Below are 18,505 nucleotides of genomic sequence, written 5' to 3' on the forward strand. Positions count from 1 at the left end.
TTCTGAGAAATAGGTGGAACGCCTGGTTACTATCCTAAATTTGGGCTCCCTAAATTTATCTAGGAAGGTGCATTTCACATCCAATCACTCTGAATGACTTAATTTACATCCGTTTAATTATCCAGAGTTTATAAATTCGAAGAATACCCTTTTAAAATGTGTTAACAGCGCCGCTATCCGGTAACAGGCGCCGTTACACTACCTCGTCTTATTTCCATAGCAACCGAATTGTTTCGCTACGGCTCAGCTAACAAACTTTGGCGAACGAGCCATGAAGCTGAAGCACTTACAGTGAAGAGAAACCGTAAGAAAACACTATTTACACCAGTTTATTCGAGTTTGTATACGGCTATACAATGAAGCGGTGCAGACAGGTTGTTGGGCAGTTTATATCTTTCAGTAATCTTCAGATTTCGGGTGTCTTTAGCTAGCTAGCTAACTCAGTAAACAGTTAAATTTGCAAGCTAACGTTAGTTTAACTTGGCTTAAGCTGGTGTTGTGACAGGCTACCTAACCTAACTAGGAAAGCACGTCGTTCATTGTAACAGACACTTAAAATTCACACAGTAAGACTGAACACTCTCCTATATCAGTAGGAGTCTGAAATGCCGACCTCAGGGGAAGTTTTAAAGTCTCCCGTGGAGGATGGGTTGAAAAAGTACAGCGTCCTCCCGCCCATCCCGAGTGGGCCAGGTGAGGCGGGCGGCAGTGGCTCCTGCCTGCCGGAACACAGAAGAGCAGTTCGGAGGAAACTTCTGCACCACAGGAGAAGCAAACAGCAGCAGAAGGAGCTACATGGAGTCATGTGAGTTTGCCGTTGCCGCTGTGTCTTCAGCATATGATCCCATGTATCTGCTATCCTGACCCCCTGTGGCTTTGTTCAGGGTCGCTGCTGCAGTGCAAGCCTACAAGCAAGCAAAGGATGCAACCCCAGTGGCATCAATATACCCTGAATCTGAGCTTCCCTCAACGGTATTGAATGCTTTTCTTTAATAATCTGACAATTCTTCAGAGATGCTAAGGCTCTCATGACAGTATTGAATGCTTATCTGAGCTTTAAGGGTGTTGGATGCTTTTAATTAAGTAATCTGCCATATAGTGGTGCACTTAAGTTGTTTTTCAAGTGCTCTCTAACACAAAGTCCTTTTTCTTCAACAGATTAGCAGCGAGGCAAGGAAGCAGCGAGTAAGTGCTTTTTGAAATCTTTTGAGAAAGCGTGTATCAAACTAGTGCTCTTTTATCTCACTTTTACACTTCTGTTCACTATTCTTCTCTCTGTAGATGAACTACATGTTCCTGAAGCAGTGTGTTGAAAAGAGCCCCATCGTGCCTATTCAGCAGCACTGGCTGGATGACATGTTGACCCGTGTTTCACCGCAGCTCCGCCAAGGCAGAGAGGAGATGCTGGAGGAGCTCTGCAAGGAGGTCAGCGAGAACTTTCTCAGCAGCATGGTCAAACACACAGGTGAGCTCACTGTCAGTCTGCTTCATAACTTCCAGTTAGATGCTGAACAATAAGAGCTGTAGCTGTCCCTGAACCTAAAAGTGAGGTATGCCTTAACACTGCTAACAAACATCAAACAAGTGTTACCTGTTTATGTAATAAACATTTTATAATGTATATGACTACTACTATTATCAACCTCTATTGTTGACACCTTTATTTGTGTGAGAGAGGGACTAACTATGTCTGTTTAGCTACCTAGATGATGCTGTTAGCATCCGTCCATTGCCGAACTTGTAGCATATATATTGTAGATTATTACTCTTCCATTTAACACCACTTTAGAGATTAGCATAGAAAGTTGTTCTTGTACGTTACTGTTGTACGTGTTTCCTACTGTTAATAGGTTTGTTCTTTAGTTAACAGCGTTCTCCGAGACCCAGAAATGAAGGACACGCTCCCTGCCTTAAAAAGCGCACCAGGAACAAAGTGAGTGGACAGGCGTCTAAGCTCTCAGAGTTCCAAGAGACTCACAGGATTTTAAAAGGTTTCTCTCCTTTCAGGGCTCTTGACTACTCCAGGCCTTGGCACAACAGCTTTATCAGGAGCCGAAAGGTGATAAAGGAAAATTTGCACATCTTGCATCCAGTCATGAAAATTATTTTGGATATCTGTCACACAACATTCTCTCAACTGCTCCTCGTCGACCTCTCAGACTGCAGGTACTGCTTTTCTGTTTTTCTTTCAGTGTTTTAGTAATTACAACTTGCACATGAGATATATAAACATTTACTTGCAGGTTATAAATGACTGACTTTATATTTAAGTTCTGGTAAAGTTACTGTATGGTATATGCTTATTGATTCTGTAAGAATCAATAAGTCTATACTATTTTTGTTGTTGTCAGAGTTTCCATATATATTTATTCTCTCCAACTCTGAGCAAAAATTGCAGACACTAAAATGTATGGCTTGTACATTTTAAGTGTTGTATGTGTCAGAGAGAGTCAGAACCAGGCTTTGTAGGCCGACAAGGTTTGTACATACAAAGTATTTCTCTTTTGCTCAAGGAACAGTAGACATCTGTACATGGGGTCTGTCTGATAAAGCAGAATTTCTTGACTAGCCAGCTAGTTTTAAGCCCGTTTAAGATTATGTTTTACTGGGCTAATTCAACATAGCAACCTATGCTACATGCCTAACTTGCTCTGGGGAAGGTAAAGTCCAGAATTTTAATTAATTAAGTTTAACCCTTATTAGTCCCACAATGGGGAAATTTCACCTCTGCATTTAACCCATCCGTGCAGTGAAACACCATATACACACACTAGGGGGCAGTGAGCACACTTGCCCAGAGCGGTGGCCAGCCCTATCCACAGCGCCCGGGGAGCAGTTGGGGAGTTAGGTGCCTTGCTCAAGGGCACTTCAATCATGTACTGTCAGCTCAGGGGATCCGGTCACAAGGCTGGTTCCCTAACCTCCAGCCCACAACTGCCCCTATCACGTTGGATCACATTAAGGTTAAGGTTTCTGACGATGTCCCCTCCAGTCCTTTTTGGTTGATTTTATTGTCTCCTGATGTTTATGGCAACAAGCATGTGGAAAATAAAGCTTATTAATGGAGAAACCAAATTACTCAATATAGGTATAGAGAATATAAAGCAAGTATTACTCCTGCAAGCACTAACCTGCTGGCAGAGGTGACAGTGTTGCTTTTTACTATTATAAATATGTCAATGTCTACATTTGCTTTCCCTTTCCTTCTTATTAAAAAAGCCAAATGACTTTTACACAACATCTTAAAAGTCATGCTTTCATGTGCACTCACAGTTTGAGTGTCCAGTCTTAGGTTAACAAAAGGTTTGTGATGCTGACGCTTGTGTAATGTCCAGTTATTTATTGTCCCCTTAAACTTTTTATCACTTCGTTGCTCTCTAAATTATGTCCATGGTGTGAAGGTCCACTGGGCCTGTGGACTGTGAGAACCTGAAGAACAAAGTGGCTGTGGAGTGTGAGAGAATCGAGGAGAAGCTCATGAACACTTGGTTTCCAAAAGTCATTCACCTGCTCACCAGCAAAGACACGGTGCAAAGAATCAGAGCAGAGAAGCTGGACGCGTTTTACAACTGTGCCTCCACACTTCTGTCCAACCAGGTGAGTCTGGTATTCACTTTGTTCATCAGACTGATTTTTTTTTCTTCTGGAAACTATCAAGAATTTTTGATCAGTGCTGATGGGATCTTGCTGAAATATAGCTGTGCCAGTTATTCTCTCTGTTTCTCCTGTAGCTGAAGGCCCTGGTTGAGAGGAGCGTAGAGGCGTTCATAAGCCTGTTTGATCCCCTCAATACACACAAGCTCCTCATATTCAGGATGGATCTGACCTTTGATGATGAGAACATGGACTTCTATCCCAGTTTTCAGGATCTAGAGGAGGCTGTGCTAGAGATTTTCAACTTGATAACTAAGACCATGCAGGTGAGAAGAGGTTCATGGTCAGGGTCATGTTTCAGTTTGTTAGATAAGACTGGTGGTATGTAATGAATTTCACCATTTTACAGAAAGTTCAGACTGTTCAGTCCTGGCTGGCCGAAACCAACAGCTCAGTAGTTGATGCTAAACTTGCAGACCATGTTCTTGTAAGAGCACGGACCACACTGCAGAACGCTGTCCGTAAAAACCTGGAGGCACCTGGCAGGCACTTTCAACATTATTGTGAGTTTCTTATATTCCTGATTTTTTTTATGCAAACTAATGATAATCTGTTTGGTGATTTACTCACACTTGTAATTTTTCATAGCTAACAACTATGATTGGCTAGTCAATGGGACAGCACAGGCACAGGTAGAGACATTTATGCTGGAGGAGCACAGTTTTGATCAGTATACACAGGTAAGCTTGTGCATGTAATATAGCTTGATTTGTAGCGTGTTCTTTTGTATTTGTGCTTTTGAATATGCTGTTTTATCTCAGCAAGTGGAGAAGTTCCAGACTCTGTACCAAGAGATCTCCAGCCTCCAATCAGTAGTTCATTTTGATATGATCCACTTGGACTGTGAAGAGCTCAAACAGGGACTGGCAAATAAAGCCAAAACTTTCGCTCAGATCCTTTTGGAACGACTGATCAACACGCACCGTGAACACTGTCTTCAGTAAGCCCAGATCAAGAGCCTAGTATTTTTGTTTTTTGTTTTAGATTTTTGAGCCTAGTATTTTTGTTCTTGTATTTTGGCTTATTTGCATTCTGTTAAGTCCACAGATTAAAAAAGAAATCTGCATACTTAAATCCTTAAGATGTAAACAAAGCCACATAGAGTGGTTTGATGCACATTTCTAGAAAACGTAATCAGAGTTGTTCACAGTGGTGGTGATATGAACCAGATGTCTAAAATGTTTAATAGCTCTAAAAGCTGCCTCCCAGAAAGCTGTTACATGAAATGGCTATGAATACACTGTCTGATACCTTAGAGGCTGTTTTAATGTAGTTTTGGCCTAAAATCTATGTTAACGTACTTATTTTTGGCCTAAAACACATATATAAGGCAAAACAGTTCCCAAAGAAAACAATTCTTTCAGATTTACCACTATTTTAACATTATCAGCATTACATATAAAACTCAGAAGACAGCGGTGGATATGCTAGTTATTTTGGACACTAAATAAAATGGCTATATTTGCATTAAATACATCGTGATCTTGGTTCCTGTCACCACCACTATAAAAAATTGGAGTCAGTAAGTTTCTCTACAGCTAACCATTTCACACCACAACACTGTAAATGATGTCTATATCTCAGATTTTCCCTTTTAAGGAATATTTATTTTTTGCTTCCATTAGTACATTTAAGTGAGAAGAAATTCTTTTGTTTTCAAGAATCTGTAAGGAGTTTGAGACCATTCGCAATAAGGCTCTAAAAATCCCAGATACAACCGAGGACATGACAGAAATGATTGCTTACATTGTTCATGCAAAAACCAAGGGAATAGAGGTGCTCAACAATAAGATAATGGTGAGTTTATAACATTTCTTTACAGTATGCCAACCACCAAAGTATGAAACAGTGAGTATAAATTAGTCTTACTTTCTTTCAGGAAACACATCGTAGGTTAAATTACTTACTAGATGTGCACGTATTTGATGTAGAAGACTTGGAGCTTAATTCTGCAGTGCTGCTGTGGCCACAAAATATCAGTCCAATCTTTCAACTCAATGATGAGGTAACATTTGACCATCACTGATGGTCCAGGCATTATCCTATTTTTCTAATTCTTCTACTTTTCAAAGTATGTTACATGCATTATCTCTTAAAGTGGCTGTCTTGGTTCTGTGGTGCAGGTGTTGGAGAAGGCCAAGCAGAAAGGAGAGCAGGAGCTGCAGGGCAGGAGGGAGAAACTGATGCTGGAACTGGAGAAACTTAGTCGAAGGATGGAGGAATTTGCAGAGTGTTCAGAACTGGACATGATGCAACAGGTGAGATATAACCTTATACATCCGTGTGTCTTATTTCACCTCAAAGTATAGTGACTGCATTTGTCCCTTTCCTCTGTTGCAGTATGTAACGGATGTCAGAACAGTACAGAAGAGGCTTCAGGAAGTTGAAGACTCCATTGTCTTCATCAACAAAGAAGAGGCCCTCTACAAATGGGACCTAACTGTTTATCCAGAAGTGAATGTTATCAAGGAGAACATTGAGCCTTATCAGAAGCTCTTTGGGCTTGTGCTGAAATGGCAGCGCACTGAGAAGAGGTTTGTGGGATTATTGGTGTGTAAGATCATGTTCTCTAGGTTCCATGTCAAGAAGATTTAGTGTAAAACTCTCTTTTGATGCACAGTACTGTGCAAAGTCCACCCTTCATTTATTTAATTTCTTGTCAAAAATAATTAAGTGGAAATCATTTATTTACAGGCAGTATTTCTAAGGAGATTAGATATTAGATAATACACTTGCACAAGAAAGAGAAATGTCTGAGGAAAAACATTGAAAAAACTGTTTCTCAGAGAAAATTAGACTCCTGACAACCTTGCAAGACCTGGTAGACCACCAAAACTCACCATCAGATAAACAGTTCTTAATGCTTTCATCTTTGAGAGTTCCACTCTTGCTTCAGATCTAAAAAATCCACTGGTGTTTCTGTCCATCCTACCACTATGCGAGGTCAGCTCAACACCATGAGTCTGAAAGGATGTGTAGCTGTCAAGAATTCATTACTAAGAAAAGGAAATAGACAAAAAATAAGACATTTTACAAATTAAACACAGAAGCTGCTGTTGTTCTTAGAACAACAGACTGACCACCCCAGAGCTCAGACTTAACATGGATCTCAAGAGGCAGAAAATGTTTTTTTTTTTGATGCTGTAAAATGAATAATTTATTTATTATTGTAATTAGTACATAGTGGCCATTTTGACAAGATATTAAATAACTGAAAGGTCTCTGACTTTTGCACAGTACTGTACATATCTGTGTTGTATGTAAAGTGACATCTTCCATTGTCTGTTATTTGACCTTGTTTTAGATGGATGGATGGGTCCTTTTTAGATTTAAATGGTGAGAGTATGGAGGCCGAAGTGGATGAGTTTTTCCGTGAAGTCTACAAGATGCTGAAGTTTTTCCAACAGAAACAGAAGAAGGCAGAGCAGGAGAGAGAGAAAACGGTAGCAGTGAGGCAAAGACATGGAGAAGATGAAGATAAACAGGAGAGTCCCACCGTTCTCATCTGTTTAAGTGTCATAGAGCAGATCAAAGAATTTAAGGTACATGAAACAATGATGCACTCACAGGTGTGTGCAAAAGTTTGGGCATCCTTAGTCAAATTATGTTTCGTTAAGATCTAGATTTTGTTTTGCAGAAGTTATGAGCAGTTCTATATCTAGCAGTTCTATATAAGAGGTTTCTTGGTCCTTCAGATCTTGCCTTGACTTTCACATTTTCTCCTTCCATTTCTTAATGATATATTGAAGGGTGGAAATTTCAAGCTGGAAATGCTTTGATAACATATTTTCCAATGACAGTTCTTAACCTGCCTAACCAGTCCTAATGGGTCAATAAAGGATTAAAGAGTTTGTCAAGTTCTGAGACTTAACAACTTGCAGGGTGTCCAAAACTTTTGCACATGCTCAATTACTATTAGTTTGTTTTTTTAGATTAATCAAATATAGAGTGTCTGTGCATTAACATTAGTAGGCAAAAAATATATTGATGCAGAGATTGTGTTTACTTCTTTTCACTTCAAAAATCAAAAAAGATGTAATTTAACAAGGTGTGCCCAGACTTTTGTATTCAACTGTATACCAATTTACAAAAATAATATTTTGGATTTCATGTTGTACTAATAATTTCTTTAGTTACTTGTTGTTATTGTTTAGTATCCTGTATCATTTTGCTGGGTCTAAATTTGCAAGCTATGCTAATTTACAAATTAATAAGAAAAGTTATTTTTGATTGTCATGTTGTATTTTTAATTCCTTAGCTATTGCTCGCTCATGTGTACTGTGTGCATCATGTGTGCAAGAGTTTGACCATTTTTTGTTCACAGGAACACATCCCGATGGTGTCCATACTGTGTAATCCAGGCATCAGGGCCAGGCACTGGGAACAGATGTCTGAGATCGTGAACTATGACCTGACGCCTAATTCAGGCAGCACTCTGCGCAAAGTCCTCAAACAGAATCTCACCTCTTACATGGAGCAGTTTGAAACTATCAGTGCTGCTGCCAGCAAAGTAAGAAGTGGCCATATTTGTAATGTGTCTTTACTAACTCTGTTTCCCAAATCTATAATTTGATATTCTCAAATAAAACATTGGGGAAGTTTAACTTTGTACTGAAGGGGGCGTTGTAACAATACTTTCATTTTAAAGGTTTATTTGGAATAAGTAAGTAAGCATGCTTCTTAGTCAAGGATAGAGTAAATTTATGTTAACTCAGTTTGACATTATTTCAGTTGAGTCTTTAGAAAACCTGAAGTTTCGCTAGAAGTTTATTTATTTTAGTATGATTTCAAATTATTAAAAAAATGTAATAAGTACACATGAGGGGCTAGAGGAACTATTTAGTACAATGGACAATAAAACAGTACACCACGCTTTACGCCTATTTTCAGCACATGTATTTTTTAAGAATGCCAAACTGTAAAAATAAAAATGGATTTAGTGAATTTTCTTAGAGTTTTAGAATTTTATTTCAGCCAACAAATGAGAGCATACTTTACTGAGTATTGTTGCAATGAATTCTTATCAATTTTAAGATTCCACTATCAGTTGATTTTGCACTTGATTTGACACCTTTACATTGATGCATCATGATGCATCAGTGCATTTTTATATCCCTAATCCTAATTGTATTTTAGTTGAGCTGGAATAATTAAAATTGTCCTCTGAATACACAGGAATTCTCTCTGGAGAAGGCCATGCAGAATATGGTGGAGGCTTGGGATGCCGTATCATTCAATCATCATGCCTACAGAGAGTCTGGGGTGTCTATCCTTACCGCCGTGGACGAGATTCAGACTATGCTAGATGACCAGATAGTGAAAACCCAAACCATGAGAGGCTCCCCTTTTATCAAGCCTTTTGAAACAGAGATTAAGGTGAGACCATTATTATTACATTATTGATTCTTGTACACTGTGTAAGAGCTGTCGTTGTTTGTTTGAAAATGATTTGTTGCATGCTTTTTTAATGATTGTCTCTATTTATTGGGAACATGTTCAGTAAATACTTATAAATCACACCTATTTTGCTTAGGCATGGGAGGAGCGCCTGATTCGTATTCAGGACACCATAGACGAGTGGCTGAGGGTGCAGGCCCAGTGGCTCTACCTGGAGCCCATCTTTAGTTCTCAAGACATCATGCAGCAGATGCCTGAGGAGGGACGACTATTCCAGACAGTGGACAAGCACTGGAAGGAGGTCATGAGACATTGTGTGAAGGACTCAAAGGTATGGACAACGTGATGAAAGGATGAAGGAGGTTTCACCCCAAAAGAGCATTTATGATCAAATAGTGTTGTTGAGATTTGTTTCCAAAAATATTTAGTCTACATTGTGTCATGTATGCTATTTTTCTCTTTTACAAAATCTTTATACAATTTTCCCCTCACTGTCAGTATAGTCAGTCAGCCAAGACCTGTTTGGTACCTAAAGTTTGCTTCTTTTGCACTGGAGATACGAATAGACTTGCTTATGAGGTTTCTCATAGTGGATAACATACTTTATCTATAAAAGTGGACAAAGTTGCAGACAAAATTCAGGTTTTGGTTTCAGAGATGTCTGTTTTTACTGTGTTTAGCTATGTAAATGATTTATTTATTTAGGCCACATTATGCAGTACAATATCAGAAACCACATAAGCAAGACAAAATTGTACAAATTAGATTTTTGCTGAATGCTTTAGTGCTTTAAATGTGAATTAAACTTGAGCAGACAGTGAAAGCTTTTTGTCTTATTACAGGTTTTACCTGCAACTTCACTGCCTGGCTTACTTGAAAAGCTTCAGGACTCAAATAACCTTCTGGACAAAATTATGAAAGGATTGAATGCTTACCTTGAGAAGAAAAGACTATTCTTTCCACGGTAACAGCATTATTTTGTGTGAAGTGGAGGTTCAGCTGATATATAATTTTAGCCAATATTATTGTCCACAAAAAACACCTTGTAGTTTACTGGTATTTGACTCCTTTGTGCCTCAGCTTCTTCTTCCTCTCGAATGATGAAATGCTGGAGATTCTGTCTGAGACCAAGGACCCGTTGCGTGTGCAGCCTCACCTGAAGAAGTGTTTTGAGGGCATTGCCAAGCTGGACTTCTTGCCCAACCTGGACATCCAGGCCATGTACAGCAGTGAGGGGGAGCGTGTAGGCCTGATCCAGCTGATCTCCACCTCAGAGGCGCGGGGAGCGGTAGAGAAGTGGCTGGTGCAAGTGGAGGACGTGATGCTGCGTAGCGTTAGGGACGTTATTAACCGCTCCAGATTGGTGAGACTCTATACTTGCCCTCAAATACACAAACCTGTAACAATTTATGTGATTAGAGGAAATCATGTTGTCTTAGATCGAGCTTAGTAAGAATTGTTGCTTTTCTTTTTCATTTCAGTTGCATCCATAGATTTTAGACATAGCTGTATCTGAATGTAATCCACTTTTTTTCTTATTTACCTGAACAAAAAGAAAAGAAAGTTCTCCAAAAGAAACCACTTGGAGATCTAAGATGTCCACTAAATGTATAGTATTATTAAAAGCTTCTGGCAATTAATTAATGGCATTTATTTAGCAAAGTAGGCTTAATGACAATATTTAAAAAAAGTTTTTTTTATGTATTTGCGCTTGAGTGTCAGTGTTTCAGGAATTCAGTTTGTACATACTGTGTTTGTACATGCACATGTGGACCTGCTTGCCTTCTTGCTTGTTTGTATTGGATCACAGGCATACCCAGAGACAAAGAGGAGTCAGTGGGTTCGTGAGTGGCCTGGCCAGGTGGTTCTCTGTACCTCTCAAATGTACTGGACTCTAGAAGTACACGAAGCCATTAGGAGTGGAGCTGATGTGTGTAAACACTCACAGTATTACACATGTTAATCATTACATTGTGGGTAGCAGTGATGAAAATAAGGGTTTTGTTTGATTGGCAGGGTCTGAAGAACTACTATGATCAACTACAGAGCCAGCTGAATGACATCGTTGAGCTGGTCAGAGGAAAATTGCCCAAGCAGACTCGCACTACTCTAGGAGCGTTGGTCACTATAGATGTACATGCCCGTGATGTTGTCATGGAAATGATCCAGAAAGGTTGTTTGATTGAGTTACTAAATTATATGTGGCAAAATTATGCTCTTATGATATTAAATATAGTCCCACAAGCTGTTAGTTCTGGAACTTAACTGCTGGTAATATTGTAGCATTAGTTTAACTTTGCATTACCTGACATTTTTAAGGTCTGCTGCATTACTTTCTGTGGTAGCGGCTTGCTTTGCTGCATTACTTTGTATTGTCTTGTACTTGTCCTTGTATCTCTCAGGCGTTTCTCATGAGACAGACTTCCAGTGGCTTGCCCAGCTGCGTTATTACTGGAATAATGACAATGTCCGTGTCTGCATCATCAACTGTGATGTCAAGTATGCTTATGAGTACTTAGGGAATTCTCCTCGCTTGGTCATCACACCTTTAACAGATCGATGCTACCGAACTTTGGTAAATTGAAAGGTCCATTACACTTTGTTAATCATTATCAGACTGGACATTCATTTAAAACATTGAAACAACAACTGACAACAAGTGAAAACAACTTTTGATGACTTTTTTAACACCGTAATTTTTCCAAAAATCTGGCTCCATCATAGATTGGAGCATTTTACCTGAATTTAGGTGGAGCTCCTGAAGGCCCTGCAGGAACAGGCAAAACAGAGACCACTAAAGACTTGGCCAAAGCCCTTGCTGTGCAGTGTGTAGTGTTCAACTGCTCTGATGGACTTGACTACTTAGCCATGGGAAAGGTAAGGAGAGCTGCTCTCAGATTAAGATCCTTAATCTAAAACCTAAATGATGATGAATTTTAGAGAAAAGAATATCTTCTTCCGTACTGGTAAATGTCACTTTGATTTGACTTACGGTTTCTGTTATCTGTGTCAGTTCTTTAAGGGACTGGCATCTTCAGGTGCGTGGGCATGCTTTGATGAATTTAACCGCATTGAGCTGGAGGTACTGTCTGTGGTGGCACAGCAGATCCTGTGCATTCAGAGAGCTATTGAGATGAAGCTGGAGGTTTTTGACTTTGAGGGTACTGAGCTTCGCCTCAATCCAAACTGCTTTGTAGCCATCACCATGAACCCTGGATATGCTGGAAGATCTGAGCTTCCTGACAACCTTAAGGTAAAAACATGTGAAACGCAATTCTTTTGCAACAATAAAAGTTTTTCAAAATTTCTGAATAAATAAAGAGTTGAGAAGTAAATAAAGTCATTCAGGGTGTTATGTAAAATAGTGCTTTGCAGAGAAATGTTCCCACTTACATATTACAGTAGTCACAGGAAGGAACCAGGGTTCACAATGTCTACAACACAAATATTGATCTAATTTACTATCCATATGTAATGTTAATAACGGTAAAATGGTGGTAAGTCTGCAAAACACATTTTCTTTATGAGCTATTTTGCGTCACAACACCCTACATGCACGTTTGCCATGATTAGAAGACTTTTGAAAAAAATCACTCCACTTAAAACACTCATTATATAGTGTTACTACTATTATATAGTGTATACTACTACTATTATTTGCTCCTTATACACATTATATAGTGTATACTACTATTGTTACTTGCTACCTGTGATATGAATGAAAGTGCACTCTCTGTATGAATTAATGCTGTTGTATGAGTATTTCTTTTGTATGTTTTCTAGGTTTTGTTCAGAACTGTTGCAATGATGGTCCCTAACTATGCTCTGATAGCAGAGATTTCTCTGTACTCTTATGGCTTTTTGAATGCCAAGCCACTTTCAGTGAAGATAGTAATGACCTACAGGCTGTGCTCTGAGCAGTTGTCCTCCCAGTTCCACTACGATTATGGAATGAGAGCTGTCAAAGCAGTACTGGTGGCAGCAGGAAACCTCAAACTCAAGTTTCCAAATGAAAATGAAGATATTCTTGTAAGAGAAAAAAAGAAATATTAAAGTATTAAAACATTTCAAGCGCAATATTAAAGTATTTCAGTTGCAAAGTTGGGCTATTTATGTTCAAACTGACACATGCTGTGTTCCTTTGGTTAGCTCCTACGCTCCATCAAAGATGTGAATGAACCCAAGTTTCTCTCCCACGACATTCCTCTCTTTAATGGAATCACAAGTGATCTCTTCCCTGGCATCTCTCTCCCTGTGGCTGACTATCAGGTGAGAACTGTGGCCTTTGAATCTCAGGTCAGCTTAACATGTCAATTTATATGTAATTTTTTTGCACACAATCTCTTCTTTTTCTTTAGCTCTTCCTGGGTTGTGCTCAAGAATGCTGCAAAAACCACAATGTTCAGCCTGTGAAAGTTTTCCTCGATAAAATGATCCAGACCTATGAGATGATGATTGTGCGTCATGGGTTAGTGCATGTTCTCTCAGTTTGTTTCCCAGCGACACGATCGCCTTCTGTGGCCTAGAGTTCACAAAAACAACTAGTTGTTCATTCTTTGGATGAGAAGAGTGGCATAATTCTCCTCACCCTACAGTGAGGGGTCGAGACCAGCCAGATAGGACAGAGCAGTTATCGTTATCCTCTAAATGCATTGGATTGAAAAGTGGAAGCACATGTTAGCCTTTTTATCCTAAATCTGTCTTTATTGAGTGATAAGGAATAGATTATATTGAGCTATAATTAGGAGGAGATATTAGGAGAGACCTTGGAAAGGACAAAATCTGAAAGCAACCAAAATGTGACAACATATTATGAGGAAAGGTGTTTATTACAACATATTATGAGGAAAGTTTTCCTTTTTGCCCTTATTTCTCGTTCCTTAGGTTCATGCTTGTTGGTGAACCATTTGCGGGTAAAACCAAAGTGCTGCATGTCTTAGCTGACACTCTCACACTCATGAATGAGAGGGGTTACAATGAGGAGGAGAAAGTCCAGTACCGCACAGTGAACCCAAAATCCATCACAATGGGACAGCTTTTCGGCCAGTTTGACCCTGTGTCCCATGAGGTGGGTTTCAGCTAGGTATATTGCTGCCAATCTATTTAAATTACTAAATGCACCTGGTATGATTAGAGGTCTATCAGTATGTACTTGAACAGTTAAGGCTTTTTTCTCTCTAAGTGGACTGATGGAATTGTGGCGAACACGTTTCGGGAGTTTGCCTCATCTGAGACCCCAGACAGGAAGTGGGTGGTGTTTGATGGACCCATTGACACACTCTGGATTGAGAGTATGAACACTGTGCTGGATGATAACAAAAAGGCAAGCTTTTCGGCTTGTTAAAATTGATTTCCTATCAGCCTTGAATGTAATATTTCTTTGTTAATATAATATAATATAATATAACATAATATAATATAATATAATATAATATAATATAATATGAACTTCCTGCATCTGCTGCCAGTCTGTATCATCAGATGATGTATGTTTCTCTTGCAGCTGTGCCTAATGAGTGGAGAAATTATCCAGATGTCCAACCAGATGAGTCTGATTTTTGAAGCCATGGACTTGTCGCAGGCCTCAGTAAGACAGTCACTCTGTTTATCATGTTACTGTTCAGTTTACTGTCTTGTGCACCACCTTAAAATGGACCTGTTCAATATTACACTGCAGATTTGCTGACCTAGGTAATTTTCTATTATTTTTTGGGAGTTTATTGCTACATGCTTTTAAACGATGCTGGTATTCTCTCCCAGCCAGCAACAGTGAGCCGTTGTGGAATGATCTACATGGAGCCATCTCAGCTCGGATGGCATCCGCTTGTGGAATCCTGGTTAAACACTCTACCCCAGCCTCTTCAGTCTCAGGAGAATTCCACATTACTGTTGGAGCTGTTTAATTGGCTGGTTCCCCCGGCACTTAAGATGTTAAGAAAAAACTGTAGAGTAGGTGTACCTACTCCTGTGTTTCCTGTGTTTTAAATTATTTGAAGTTATTTTGAAGGTTTTTTCTAAAGAATGAATAGAGACAGATTATTGATCATAATCCAGCCTCAACTTTGATCATCTTCTTCTTTTATAGGAGGTTGTCTCCACCACTAACAGCAATACAGTTGTGTCTCTTACACGACTCTTTGGAATGTTGCTTACTGAACCTGTAACTGAAGAACCTGGAAGCAAGAATATACGCACGTGGATCATGGTAAACATTGATTTCACATTTGTTTGAAATTCGTTCTGAACCTTGTTTTTATTTTTATTTATCTGAATAACATGAAAAAAGGCCAGAAAAAAAAAATTCAGATGTATTCCATTATAAATTAAATGATTTTCTGTTGCAATCAGTAAAGTAATATTTAAGACCACACATCTCAATACCCTGCTCAAATTATTTTGCAGTTATAGAGCTGGTGTCCATTCAAAGACTGTACACTGTAATATGAAAAACTGCATTTACATTCAGCATGAAAGCTTCCCTGCTGGAGGCCAAAAGTTGTTTTTTAAGCCCATTTATGCTTAAAGCCTTTAAAAGTACAGTAAGGAAATTGGACGATGTGGCCAAACTGTTTGACCTACTTCGATTTTGCTTTCAGATTTGTGCTCAGTGGAGCTCTAAGAAACGCTGTAGTATAGGAAATTTCAAAATCCCAGTATGGACATAAATGGGTTAAACTATGTTAACTGTGTTACCACATTTTTCAAACGTATCTATAACTTGTTTACTGGCATTTAATGAAATTGTGTTGCTTTACATTTATATTTTAAATATTAATTTATCTTCTTATAAATATTCCCCAACCTTGGTAACATACTCAGTTTTGCTTTACACAGGCAGCTTTTGCCTTTTCCTTGGTGTGGTCTGTTGGTGGGTGCTGTGATGGAGACAGTCGTAGAAGATTTGATGAGTTTCTGAAGGAAATCACATCAGGAAAATCAGATGAGCACCCCATTCCTGCCACTGTTTCAAAGTGGGAATGCCCTTTTGATGACAAGGGTCTTGTTTATGACTACTCTTATGAGGTATATGTTGCAGTTCACACAATAATCATGCTTTTCATGTTTTTCATACCACTCTGAAATATGACCAATGGCTCTTTTTGGTGAAGTTCAAAGGAAAAGGCCGCTGGGTTCACTGGAATGAAGCAATAAAGAACGTCACATTAGGGGACAAGAACACCAAAGTTCAGGACATCATTGTTCCTACAATTGACACAGTGCGCTACACCTACCTAATGGACCTCTGTATTAACTTTGGAGTGTAAGTGAGTGGTTATAGTCCCTAAAGGAGAAAAAGGAATGTGGCCCACATCTCATCCAATTTAAAAATGGAATATAATGCAGCTTATGGACGCTATATTTTAAAATCTGAATTGTATGCATTTTACATATATTACATATTTGTAGAACATTTCTCCTAAGAATGGGGGGATTCAAATGTTTTAAACTATATCGCTTTCTTGAACATTTGCTTTTCAATTAGGCCTCTTCTGTTTGTTGGTCCCACTGGCACTGGGAAGTCTGTTTATGTGAAGGAGAAACTCATGAACAATCTAGACAAGGATCGCTACCTGCCCTTCTTTATCAACTTCTCAGCACGCACTAGCGCCAACCAGAGTCAGGTAATTAAAAGGATAAGCCTCTTAAAAGTAGCTTATCTAATATCAAATTTCCTGTAGGTTGATGCAAATGTAGGGAGGAATAATGTTCTAACACACAATCTTCTTGTTTCCTATGAAGAACATAATTATGTCCAGGCTAGATAAACGACGAAAGGGGGTATTTGGACCTCCCATGGGAAAGAAATGCATAATTTTTGTGGATGATATGAACATGCCAGCAATGGAAGTGTTCGGTGCACAGCCTCCTATTGAGCTGCTTCGTCAGTATTTTGACCATGGAAATTGGTATGTTTTGGTCCAGAAATGTACTTATTTTAGTAGTATACACAATATAGTAAAGCGCACATGTCAGGGGCCACTCTTTGTTTGCTTAATTTGACAGTCAAAATGGCTGTTAGTCATTTTCTAGCATCAGGAAAAACAGAAAAAAAAATGTTTTTCTAAGAAATCTGCATGGATATTTTTTCCACACTTTCAAAGTTCAGTTTTAGAAGTTAGTGGCATTTTCTGCTCCTCACGGTCCAAGTTATCCCAAACACATTCATTGATGTTGAGCTCTTGGCTGGAGAGTGCACTGTTCTGGGTTGGTCAGTCCATTGTTCTGAGAACACCAGCAGCTTCTTTGTTTGATTTGGAAGTGTTCTTTTTTGTCTTATTTCCTTTTCTCAGTAAGTGCTTCTTGACAGCTCCACATTCATTCAGACTAGTGTTAAGTTGTCTTCTCACAGTTGAAGGATATACATAAGCACCTGTGGGTTTTTTCAGATCTGAAGCAAGAGTGGAGCTTGATTTTCTCCTCTCTCTCAAAGATGAAAGGTTTAAGTACTGTTTATCTGATGGTCACAGTTGTGCAATAGTTAGTTATGTTTTCTGTTTAATAGTTTTTTGAGCTACAGTTTTGTAAACTTCTGTTTTTGTCTAAACTATATCTAATCTACTCAGTAATATTTCCTGAAAAATAGGTAACTTTAATGGCATGAAAATTAAGAGTGGGCTTTGACTTTTGCACTGTACTATTCCTTTTCAGAATGTTAATTTATTCTGTTGATCTTTTTTCTGGAATTACTGCTGCATTTTGGTACTTTGAAAGCATGTTTGTTTTCCAGGTATGACCTAAAGGACACCTCCAAAATCACTCTGGTTGATCTGCAGCTGATTTCAGCCATGGGGCCCCCTGGTGGTGGGCGGAATGCAGTAACTCCTCGTTTTTTGCGGCACTTTAACGTCTGTAGTATGAATGCATTTAGTGATGAAACCATGTCACGCATCTTCACTAACGTGGTAGCCTTTTACTTGCGTAACAATGGCTTTCCACCTGACTGCTTCACTATTGGCAACCAGATAGTTACTGCTACCCTGGAGGTAAGCTGTGCAGGTCTAGAGTTACTGGAGCTTCGGTATGGCTCCAGTCCCAGTCTAATGTGAGAAGACTGTATATATTTCCTTGGGGATTCTGGTAACTTCCTGTGTTCTGTTTTTCTGTATTAGGTTTATAAAAAGGCAATGGAAAACCTACTTCCCACCCCAGCCAAGTCCCACTACACATTCAACCTGCGAGATTTCTCCCGAGTGGTGCAGGGATGCCTGCTGTTGAAGAAGGAATCTCTGGAGAGCAAGCGCACCATGATCCGCCTGTTCGTTCACGAGGTGTTTCGTGTCTTTTATGATCGCCTGGTAGACGACCAGGACCGAGCCTGGCTCTATAAACTCATGAATGACATTGTGAAGGACCATTTCAAGGAGAGTTTTGACGCTGTTTTTGAGCATTTGAAAGCTGAGAAAAAGCCTGTAAGTATCAGAAAAGGAATAGAATCTGTTCGTTAGTCCACCGT

At 39.2% G+C, this 18,505-nt stretch overlaps 1 protein-coding gene across 1 annotated transcript in view; it reads left to right on the forward strand.

Moving 5' to 3' along the window:
• The first annotated feature begins 255 nt into the window (after positions 1 to 255).
• The window catches only part of dnah12 (dynein, axonemal, heavy chain 12), a 34,939-nt gene continuing 16,689 nt past the window's right edge, over positions 256 to 18,505 (forward strand). The window contains exons 1-41 of the mRNA XM_036591819.1: positions 256 to 304; positions 597 to 805; positions 885 to 972; positions 1,159 to 1,185; positions 1,282 to 1,465; positions 1,864 to 1,933; positions 2,008 to 2,166; positions 3,402 to 3,597; positions 3,732 to 3,920; positions 4,004 to 4,157; positions 4,243 to 4,334; positions 4,416 to 4,594; positions 5,316 to 5,451; positions 5,534 to 5,659; positions 5,778 to 5,912; positions 5,995 to 6,188; positions 6,959 to 7,196; positions 7,979 to 8,164; positions 8,830 to 9,030; positions 9,188 to 9,382; positions 9,894 to 10,015; positions 10,132 to 10,414; positions 10,862 to 10,981; positions 11,068 to 11,224; positions 11,454 to 11,626; positions 11,776 to 11,928; positions 12,065 to 12,304; positions 12,835 to 13,080; positions 13,201 to 13,320; positions 13,410 to 13,519; positions 13,936 to 14,119; positions 14,234 to 14,374; positions 14,555 to 14,638; positions 14,812 to 15,000; positions 15,137 to 15,256; positions 15,886 to 16,074; positions 16,161 to 16,312; positions 16,535 to 16,673; positions 16,792 to 16,958; positions 17,780 to 18,035; positions 18,162 to 18,461. Coding sequence (XP_036447712.1) covers positions 606 to 805; positions 885 to 972; positions 1,159 to 1,185; positions 1,282 to 1,465; positions 1,864 to 1,933; positions 2,008 to 2,166; positions 3,402 to 3,597; positions 3,732 to 3,920; positions 4,004 to 4,157; positions 4,243 to 4,334; positions 4,416 to 4,594; positions 5,316 to 5,451; positions 5,534 to 5,659; positions 5,778 to 5,912; positions 5,995 to 6,188; positions 6,959 to 7,196; positions 7,979 to 8,164; positions 8,830 to 9,030; positions 9,188 to 9,382; positions 9,894 to 10,015; positions 10,132 to 10,414; positions 10,862 to 10,981; positions 11,068 to 11,224; positions 11,454 to 11,626; positions 11,776 to 11,928; positions 12,065 to 12,304; positions 12,835 to 13,080; positions 13,201 to 13,320; positions 13,410 to 13,519; positions 13,936 to 14,119; positions 14,234 to 14,374; positions 14,555 to 14,638; positions 14,812 to 15,000; positions 15,137 to 15,256; positions 15,886 to 16,074; positions 16,161 to 16,312; positions 16,535 to 16,673; positions 16,792 to 16,958; positions 17,780 to 18,035; positions 18,162 to 18,461 — 6,594 coding nt within the window. The 5' untranslated portion in view covers positions 256 to 304; positions 597 to 605. The remainder of the gene's footprint in view (positions 305 to 596; positions 806 to 884; positions 973 to 1,158; positions 1,186 to 1,281; positions 1,466 to 1,863; positions 1,934 to 2,007; positions 2,167 to 3,401; positions 3,598 to 3,731; positions 3,921 to 4,003; positions 4,158 to 4,242; positions 4,335 to 4,415; positions 4,595 to 5,315; positions 5,452 to 5,533; positions 5,660 to 5,777; positions 5,913 to 5,994; positions 6,189 to 6,958; positions 7,197 to 7,978; positions 8,165 to 8,829; positions 9,031 to 9,187; positions 9,383 to 9,893; positions 10,016 to 10,131; positions 10,415 to 10,861; positions 10,982 to 11,067; positions 11,225 to 11,453; positions 11,627 to 11,775; positions 11,929 to 12,064; positions 12,305 to 12,834; positions 13,081 to 13,200; positions 13,321 to 13,409; positions 13,520 to 13,935; positions 14,120 to 14,233; positions 14,375 to 14,554; positions 14,639 to 14,811; positions 15,001 to 15,136; positions 15,257 to 15,885; positions 16,075 to 16,160; positions 16,313 to 16,534; positions 16,674 to 16,791; positions 16,959 to 17,779; positions 18,036 to 18,161; positions 18,462 to 18,505) is intronic.

Source organism: Colossoma macropomum, unplaced genomic scaffold, assembly GCF_904425465.1.
Source record: "Colossoma macropomum unplaced genomic scaffold, Colossoma_macropomum, whole genome shotgun sequence".
Taxonomy (NCBI): Eukaryota; Metazoa; Chordata; class Actinopteri; order Characiformes; family Serrasalmidae; genus Colossoma; species Colossoma macropomum.